Raw genomic sequence first — 10,007 nt, 5'->3', positions numbered from 1 at the left:
AAAGTAATCTAATGCCTTCCCAGAAAAGAACAAGAAGCAGTCATGCCTTCAAATATCAGAATCATCAACCAAGAATTGAGTTGTTCAAACATTTTCCAAGAACTATCAGAGAGTGGAACTCGTTGCCACCAAGCACAGTTGGGGCGTCGTCAATAGAAAACTTAAAACAACTCATGCAATTGAATGTACAAAGATTAGGTGTAACAAGTCGTTCGGTGTGAGCTAGCTGCCGCCGCGCCGCGAGCCCACGAAGCTAGTGTGCACGTGTTCCACCAAAGGGCGGTTACGCCGGCTGTACAGATACAGATACAGCTGTAGATCGTTTTCACTTCGCGGATGAAACAGACGCAGTGACAAGCAGGCCTAGGGCACATTTCGTACGTGGTGTGATGATGAGTTACAATCTATAGTACAGAAGGGCATGAAAAGTCTTACCTTAGACGGTTACTTGCCCAGTACAGAAATCTGCGCTCGACCCGGTCCAAACAGTTTTTAGCCGCCGTCAGGTTTTCCTGGGTTGGAACGCCCATGGGGCCCTTCCAGTTCAGCAACAGCAGAGCCAGTCGAATGAACGCCCTCTGTTGTTTCTTCAAACACGAAGCTCCGTACATTTCATCTACCAGTATCATTTGAAAAAGGACAAGAAAACATTAGCAAAATATCCAACAAATGTCCATGGGCGACATATATAACAAGTTATATGTAACAAGTTATATATTTATAATATAGATTTAATTCACCTGAAATACCCCGCTCGTAATGGTCAATCGCCAGCACCAGGTTTTGCTTGGCCTCTAAGAAGACTTGTTCGTCCATTTCTTTCCAATTCTTCTTGAGCAAGAACAGGGCGGCATGATAGTTCACTGACCCCGTGTACCGCCCCGGTTGAACCGTTGCGATGAGCTGTAAATAAAGGAGAAGCAATAAACAACTAGAAAGGTAACATTTGCAAAGCAAATGCATCATGTTTACCCTCGCATATGGTCTGCTCTGTTAATTCTTGCTCAAATACATTCATATATATGGTCAGATAGGAGTATAAATCCCTCCTACTATAAAATTGCAACATTATGTAACCCAACACCAGTTACCATGGTGAGAGACGTCAACAAATCAGGTCACTGGCCAGGTCAGAGGTCAGTGTTTGGAACGGAAGAAGAAGAGGAAACGTAGCAAAAACAATATGTTTCCTTTCGGTAAACATAACAAGTCTAGCTATTGCTACTTCTTTAGATAGATACGTACTTCTTTGCGGGAACAATATTGATATTACAATATGACAACCAACCTGTTTTGCAAAGAAAACCGATTCTGTGGCTTCCATATGCTCTGATCTCTGCCTTGCAAGGGCAGACTTGAGATAAAGGTAGACCAGTAGTACATGCGGAGGAGTCTGCGTGGTTGACACCAAACTGGTAACTTCTTCCATGTATCGAGTTGCAATTTCGAGCTGGTCCTTCAGTATGTGGGCCACGGTGATCTAAAGGGGAAACGAACGAACAAATGTTACCGAAAATTTTATCTGACACCATTCGTTGGCCCTCTCCATAATGCACAGAAATTGAAAATGCTGTTAAGTTACTTGAATTGCAATAGGTAACCAAAATTCAGAGATCTCATACCTCCATGAAATATGAGTTTTTGTCCTTATTAATTATGCAAATGACATCTACATTTTAACATAATATATGCAAATTAGGTCATCATTTACATAATTGGTATCTGTACTGTTGATTGTCCACCTGCCATAGATTAAATAGATTACATGTATAAAAGTACTATATATATAAACACTGTAATTATAGAATTCTCTCCTTAATTATGCAAATTAAGTATTCATTTGCATAATTTGCATTTTGAAATTCGAAAAGACACAAATTGCATTTGGTATCAATCTTACCTCGAGCAGAACCAAAGCTTTTCCACCAGGATCTCTGACTTTTTTCAGCGCCATGGCAGTCACTTGTTCAAACTGGTCCCACATGCCTGAACAGGATAGGTAAATGTTAAGTATGGATTCATGTTTGTTAATGATGCTGTCGAGTGTATATATACATTCTCTCCGGCAATAGAATCGTATCGTAAAGAATTTTGGTACATATAAAAGGCAAACAAGGCAAATCTGTGGTGATGGCTTGCATGGCAATGTAAGATATTGAGCTAGCCCTCAACTAAGTTACCTTTGTGCAAAAAAATTAAACTGTATACGAAGTCGAAGACCGGTTTTAGACGAGTCCCATCTCTTAACGTTATTGCATGTTTGAGATGGTGGAATTAGCGACGATGCACCTACCTTCTTCTATCAGTGTTTCCAGGAACAGAGTATAACGGACGACTGTACGATCCACGCGCAAATCTAGAAGAAATGTTGATGATCATTATTATCAACTGTTTGAAAATGATGCACAAGTTGTACTGTAGCTCTACATGCGTCATTTAAGATCAAGAATTCGTTCAGAGGCTTAAAGTAACAGAAAACATGTTTTTACTAAATTGAAAATGTTCACCTTTCTTATCTGACCCATTTGTAAAAGAAAACCGATTATGGTGTGAAGCACTAAACTAAGGTAACATTTGCAAGGCAAATGCATAATATTTGCCTTCGCATACATATGGTCTGCTCTGTTAATTCTTACTCATACAAACACATTCATTCATGTATATGGTCAGACAGGAGCATAGATCCCTCCTACTACAAAATTGCAACATGATGTAACCCAACACTAGTTATCATGGCAACAGACACAACACTGGTTCAGGTCATTGAAGTCACCTTCTGGAGAAGAAGAAGCATAAGAAGAAGAGGAAGAAGAAACTGAGCAAAAACAATATGCTTTCTTTCGGTAAACAAAATAAATCGACAACAAACGCACCTTGGCCAGCATATCCCGGCGACTTATACCATACATGACCAAGAGTCGATACGTGGGCTGAAAAACAAACAGAATTCTATATACATAAGGCTCAATATCTTATCTGCGATTCGCTACGACAACCATTGGATATCTTTCCATTTCTTTATTCTATGCCATGTAGAAACAGCCTCTTATAGACACATACAATGTATTTTTGTGTAATAGTAAATCAAACGCATATTAATTACAAGGTCATAATTCTTGTAGAGTGTGAAAATTGTTGTATGGGTTTTCCAGAAATGTTTTGGTGCACTTTTGTGATAGTGACACAGCTGGTTGCGGGTTTTGAAATAGTTAATTTGGTATGACAAGTAACGTATGACAATAGGGCACTTAGGGCTATACAATATACCTGTTACTAGGCATCCCGAACACATACCTGTGTAAGCTGTCTTTACTGTTATAGCTTGTGACTTCGCTGGCGCGCTGTTGTCTCCTCGTTGCTGTTCCTTTGTAGTTGAAGATGGCTCGTGGCTCGGCTTGGTTTGGTTGTTGTGTGTCTGGTCTGGTGGGTCCAAAGATGGTCGATGTGACCTACCCGGGTCAGGACCACTTTGCCATGCAGGGGGCATATTGTGGCACTCGGTGCTTCCAGAAGAGGGCTGAGCAAATTTGGGACCTTTATCCGGGCAATGACGCAGTGATGCGATGCCCGTGTCTTCCGGGCATACGTCTGTAGTGAACCTCACTTCCACCATCACTCGATCGGATTGGCTGTCCTGTTCCACCGGACCATCTCCGCTAGCCGACATCATGTAAAGGAGACCCTTCTTGAGCTGGCCGATTCCAGCCATTGTGGTCCGCCAACTTTCAGCGAGGATTCCTCCTGGCTTCGTCGTCGAGACCTTGCTCACCGCCGTTACCATTTGGCTGCTTGTAGCTGCGAATTCATGTTTCTTACTACGCGACAGAGGTCGAATGTTCACCTCGATTATGGTCACCTTTAGATTACCATTGACCAAGATCGGTTTTCCAGACTGCCGAAGAATTTGGATTATGGTACGCTCAAGCTTGCCATTTGTGGCATCTTTTTGAAGCAGATTTGCAGTTTGTATATTTGGGACCGATATTAAAACCCAAACAGAGCCTAGTTCTGAAGACTCAACTATGGCCCCTTCATACGTGAAAGATAGAGCAGTGTTGGCGAGATGGCGACCTTCGGAGTTGTTGAAGAATTCGTAGATGACTTCATCTACCTCTTCTGTACCATCTTCTGAGCGCCTTTCTCTCCTGTGTGTTCGTCGAAGAACCAGCTCATCATCTGGGGTTTCGCGTTCTGTAATGTTGCGGACGCATTGAAAGAATTAGTAGCTTCAATTCCATCATATGCTCAAAATCTGGCTTTATTTGGGAATTTAGTCATTTATCTATTAATTTCATCTATTTACTTATTTTAACTGGCTTGGCCCTACAGCTATTCTTTGCTGATTTCCAAGGGGGCCAGTTAACGAGAAAACGATACAACATGTAAAACCAAAATACATATAGAAAACATAACATGGGTACAACAAGAATTCCGAGATTTTATACCTCCATGAAATATGGGCTTGATATGTAAATGTAAATTTCTTCTTTAATTATGCAAATTACCTCTGCATTAACATGATATATGCATCATGATGTATGTTAACTTTTTATTAAGTTACAGATGTCCCAAGTATGACATTCCCATCATTCACCATTAAGAAATCATATAATTTTTGCATAAATTATGCAAATTAGGTCATAATTTGCATAATTAGTATCTGTTGATGTTCTGCCTGCCATAGGTTACATACATTACATGTATGAAAGTAGTATAATGTAAAACACTGTAATTATAGAATTTCCTCATTAATTATGCAAATTAAGTCCTCATTTGCATAATTTGCACTCAATCATGTACATCTCTCTCTCAGCTACCTACACACCAAAAATTATGAAAATATGTTGTTCCTATCTGGACTTATTGGCTTTTAAAGATTTCGCCAGAAAGTGCCCTGCAGTTCCAGAACAAGCTGCTAGGTAGACCAAACTCACACGACTTATTCCTGACAGGAAAAGCAATCTGTCACCAAAACATCAAGACCATAGCATGTTCAGGACAAAAGATACAAAAACCGGAAGTTGTGCTGCAGTACCAAGGTCATCCACCAGGAGGCCCATATTTGACCTTGACGTTTGTCTTCCTAAGACTTACCAACATATAAAATATCATCATAATCCATAAAGGCGTTCTGAAGTTATGCTGACCACAAAGTTGCGGAAACACACACACACACAGACAGACAGACACACAGACAGACAGACAGACAGACAGACAGACACACCAAAAACAATACCTCCATTTTTGATGGAGGTAAAAATTAGTAACACTGGGACATATAACAAAGACTGTATGGCTAACAAAAGTAGATAATAACAGAACAAGAATTCCGAGATCTCATACCTCCATGAAATATGGGCTTGATATGTAAATGTAAATTTCCTCTTTAATTATGCAAATTACCTCCGCATTAACATGATATATGCATCGTGATGTGTGTTAATTAAGGTTCCGGGTCGGAGTTTAATTCTAACCAGGGTTCCAAATAGTGCGCAGTAAATCGCCGGACCTGCGAGGTTGTCACGCTAGGTTTGGCTCCCCATAGCTCGGCGATCGCTGTAGATTTTCAACTAGGTTTTGAATTGATCAAAAAGCCTTGGGATTGTAGTGTTTTTCGGCGCGGTGAAGTTGGACGGCCAGCGAAGCGTTTTGGTATTAGGCCACACCAAGTAAATTTCATGGATGACGTCCTTTGGAGACCCTAAATCTAATGCGAGAGGGCGAAAAAAAAACAAGAAGGGCCCTAAAAAACAAGAGGCCTAGATCAGAAATATACTAAGAGACGACAAATGTTAGGACACAAATTGAATGAGGTGACAACAGTGTAACAAGCAAGAAGTCTTTTATTCATCATCAAAACAGTAATAAATTAGGTGGAACAGCAGTTGTCGTCCTGTCCTGTTTTCGCGTTACGGGTTTCACGTCAATCTGACGATTTGCGGCACTGTCGTGACTCTTTGGTCATAGTTACAGGAAGTGGAATTTCTTGGTTTTTTTTCTAGGAACAGGCCAAAATCAATGCGCGCGCGGACGTCATCCATAAAATTTACTTGGTGTGGCCTTAGTCCGCGAGCAAGGGTGATGCGGTTTGTCGCCTGATGACCCAAATAGCTGCGTTCTATGTGGAATTTCTAGGGGTTCGCGTCACCGGATTTTGCGAAAAACTTATCGCAACAACCTATTTTTTTTTCTGTTTTTCAGAAACAGAAAGTAGTAAGCTACTTCAGCATATAAGCCGTTAGCCTGGGAAAATTCGTTTTTTCCAAGCAGGTCCGTTGAAAAAAACTGCAAAAAAACTACATTTTTCGTATCCAAAATTTACGTTTAACTACAGTTTCTACCCAAATTATAGAGTCGACGGACAATAACCAAAATTGTATCGAAAGCCGGCTGGAAACCTCCGTTGACTGATGTAATGAGATTTCCCGGCGTACTTTTTTGGCGGAGTTATAGCCCTTCGGTCTGAGGGTGTCCGCCGGATCCAAAATCGTGAAAAAAACTCCGGTCCGAGACCTTAACTTTTGATTAACTTACAGATGTCCCAAGTATGACATTCCCTTTATTCACCATTAAGAAATCATAGAATTTTTGCATAAATTATGCAAATTAGGTCGTCATTTGCATAATTAGTATCTGTTGATGTTCTGCCTGCCATAGGTTACATACATTACATGTATGAAAGTAGTATAATGTAAAACACTGTAATTATAGAATTTCCTCATTAATTATGCAAATAAAGTCCCCATTTGCATAATTTGCATTTAATCATGTACATCTCTCTCTAAGCTACCTACACACCAAATATCATGAAAATATGTTGTTCCTATATGGACTTATTGGCTTTTAAAGGTTTCACCAGAAAGTCCCCTGCAGTTCCAGAACAAGCTGCTAGGGGGACCAAACTCACACCACTTATTGCTGACAGGATAAGCTATCTATCACCAAAAAGTCAAGACCATAGCTTGTTCAGGACAAAAGATACAAAAACCGGAAGTTCTGCTGCAGTACCAAGGTCATCCACCAGGAGGCCCATATTTGACCTTGACCTTTGTCTTTCCAAGACTTACCAGCACACCAAATATCATCGCAATCCATAAAAGCGTTCTGAAGTTATGCTGACCACAAAGTTGCGGAAACACACACAGACAGACACACACACAGACACACAGACAGACATACAGACAGACACGCCAAAAACAATACCTCCATTTTTCATGGAGGTAATAAGGGTACAGGACAAAGTGACGACGGGCTCAAGTTAGGTAACTTATGTTAACTTATACGAATAAAACTAATATTACTAAACAATGCAAAACACTAACCAACAAGAATTCCAAGATTTCATACCTCCATGAAATATGGGCTTGATATGTAAATGTAAATTTCTTCTTTAATTATGCAAATTACCTCTGCATTAACATGATATATGCATCATGATGTATGTTAACTTGTGATTAAGTTACAGATGTCCCAAGTATGACATTCCCATCATTCACCATTAAGAAATCATAGAATTTTTGCATAAGTTATGCAAATTAGGTCATAATTTGCATAATTAGTATCTGTTGATGTCCCGCCTGCCACAGGTTACACACATTACATGTATGAAACTAGTATAATGTAAAACACTGTAATTATAGAATTTCCTCATTAATTATGCAAATAAAGTCCTCATTTGCATAATTTGCATTTAATCATGTACATCTCTCTCTCAGCTACCTACACACCAAAAATTATGAAAATATGTTGTTCCTATCTGGACTTATTGGCTTTTAAACATTTCACCAGAAAGTGCCCTGCAGTTCCAGAGCAAGCTGCTAGGGGGACCAAACTCACACCACTTATTCCTGACAGGATAAGCTATCTATCACCAAAAAGTCAAGACCATAGCTTGTTCAGGACAAAAGATACAAAAACCGGAAGTTCTGCTGCAGTACCAAGGTCATCCACCAGGAGGCCCATATTTGACCTTGACGTTTGTCTTTCTAAGACTTACCAACATACCAAATATCATCATAATCCATAAAGGCGTTATGAAGTTATGCTGACCACAAAGTTGCGGAAACACACACAGACAGACACACACACAGACATACATACATACATACAGACAGACAGACAGACACGCCAAAAACAATACCTCCATTTTTCATGGAGGTAATAACAAAACAAAGTCATATTTGAAACTACACGGTCAAATTGTCGGATCGAATTGTTCAAATATCTTAATTCACACGAATAGGGACTTTGTTGTTAATCATACAATGATTGTATTAACTATGTATTGTCTACTATTCCAGTCTATTTAAACCTCGAGTTTAGTTTGTCCTTTTCAAAGAGTGAATCAGAAAGTTTAGAGATCAACGAGGTTGTATCCCTGTAGTACCTTCTTCTGGAATGGTAACAGTCGCTGTAGCACTGTCATGCAACTGGATCACCACGTTTCTGTCACCACGAACATTTGCGTGGTTTTGCCTGTGCTCTACTCTTCTCTGGTCTGATCCTCTGCCTCGTGCGCCACAGTGCGTTGCTGTTACACGTTGCATTTTGGATAAAAGGAAAAGTAATACTGTCACATAGGCAGCCATCTTGGCTAAAGAATATAAAAATAAATAGATAATGATAATAAGCATCACACAAATTCTTCGTGTTATGATACTGTTCAAATTAAAATTTCGCAATATTTTTTAGTTGGGGGGGGGGTAGTGGTGGAAAATATTCCATTACGCAATACGGCACACGTTGCTTGTAAAATACCTTGGATGTGTACATAACACAACCTACTACATGTATAAGGCCATGTTGATTTGATTATATGGGTGACATCCTCTGGGAACCTCAAAACTCATATGCGAGCGTGCGAATAAAAACATTTTGCAAAAAAAAGTTGCCTTCATTATGAAATTTACGTGGTCATGAAGGTTGAACAAATGACTAAACACATGGTATGGCGAATGATACAAATGATTTTAATTTCTTCACATTTTCTTCTTTTCCTTTGACGACATTAGTATCGTTCTCCAATATTTTTTAAAATCTTCGTCATATCATAATTTTGCAGTAACTTTGTACGATTTACTGTATGGTCGAAACCTTTTTTTTTGGAAAAGGACGAAAATTCATGCGAGCGTGGATGTTATCCATATAGTCAATTCAACGTGCACGTGGCCCAAGTAATAAATAAAAAAATAAGAACCTAAATGAATGCAATTCGTCACTATAAATACCCCATAATCACGTAAATTGGCAATTGGCTGAGCCGGAATGTCATGGACAATGGAACTTGATATATGATAGCACTTCTCCTTTCGTGTTAACAGGCTGGTTAAAACTGTGTAGTGCTAGTTAAAACTAGTGCACTTACAATTACATGTCGGCCGATGTTTCAGACGGCTGTACTGTAAGGAAACCATGAGTAGCCCCATGAGGAGGGCCAACAGCGCAACCAGGATCTGCATGATGATGATCATACTGCCATCCATGTTTACACGTCAAGCATAAGCCAGTCTATATATATAAGAGAAAATAAAAGGACAAAGGAACCACGATGACAACGTAACCAAAACAAGATCTCCTTACCTGGAGCTGAACAAAAGAAAGAAAGAACCCACGTGTTTTCGGTGACGAAGGGAGTTCCCCGAATGCCACTCCCGCCATGATGATACGCCGACCAACTTTCAACATATACATGTAGACGTGTATGTCGGGCTGGAAATGGTCACTTCACTTGAAGCTTTTATATCAAACCATAGCCTGACACAATTAAAAAGCAGTCTAGATCTGGGACGCCAATAACTCAATGACACACGTACACACAGTTCTATGATTTTAAACCTGGTCAAGGTGTCGGATGCACTGAGCCATAACGGTCTAGTAGCGCCATTTTTTTCAGTAGACATATGTACATTTATCTCAACTGACAACTTGAAAATACAACACTTATTACACAGATTAAAATCGGTAGCTTACCCATACGCATGAATTCGGGGCAAAAGCATACAGTTGTT

The 10,007-nt window shown here is 39.8% G+C and overlaps 2 protein-coding genes across 2 annotated transcripts in view; both read right to left on the bottom strand.

Annotated features, from left to right (window-relative positions):
• LOC109484879 overlaps positions 1-1,982 on the bottom strand; it is a 4,112-nt gene extending 2,130 nt beyond the window's left edge. The window contains exons 1-4 of the mRNA XM_019788236.1: positions 1,901-1,982; positions 1,289-1,480; positions 741-903; positions 436-616 (exon numbers count right to left, since the gene is read on the bottom strand). Coding sequence (XP_019643795.1) covers positions 436-616; positions 741-903; positions 1,289-1,480; positions 1,901-1,954 — 590 coding nt within the window. The 5' untranslated portion in view covers positions 1,955-1,982. The remainder of the gene's footprint in view (positions 1-435; positions 617-740; positions 904-1,288; positions 1,481-1,900) is intronic.
• Positions 1,983-2,249: 267 nt separating this feature from the next.
• On the bottom strand, positions 2,250-9,498 carry LOC109484878. Its single transcript, XM_019788235.1, has 5 exons — positions 9,365-9,498; positions 8,387-8,530; positions 3,295-4,191; positions 2,874-2,930; positions 2,250-2,356 (listed from the first exon to the last, which is right to left on the bottom strand). Exons 1-5 carry the CDS (start codon positions 9,480-9,482, stop codon positions 2,250-2,252), a joined length of 1,323 nt encoding a protein of 440 aa, XP_019643794.1. The 5' UTR covers positions 9,483-9,498.
• Between the last annotated feature and the right edge of the window lie 509 nt (positions 9,499-10,007).

This window comes from Branchiostoma belcheri, unplaced genomic scaffold (genome assembly GCF_001625305.1).
Source record: "Branchiostoma belcheri isolate BF01 breed outbred unplaced genomic scaffold, Haploidv18h27 scaffold709, whole genome shotgun sequence".
Classification (NCBI taxonomy): domain Eukaryota; kingdom Metazoa; phylum Chordata; class Leptocardii; order Amphioxiformes; family Branchiostomatidae; genus Branchiostoma; species Branchiostoma belcheri.
This window is presented reverse-complemented; position numbering and strand designations above follow the sequence as displayed.

Bases quoted from the DNA above. Each gene is read 5' to 3' on its own strand.
- LOC109484878 (XM_019788235.1), bottom strand. From the start codon at position 9,482: ATGGATGGCAGTATGATCATCATCATGCAGATCCTGGTTGCGCTGTTG. The intron at 2,931-3,294 runs GTATGTGTTCGG...TTTGTTTTTCAG, and splicing joins AGTAAAGACAGCTTACACAG to CCCACGTATCGACTCTTGGT. The intron at 2,357-2,873 runs GTGCGTTTGTTG...CATTTCTTCTAG, and splicing joins GCCGGGATATGCTGGCCAAG to ATTTGCGCGTGGATCGTACA.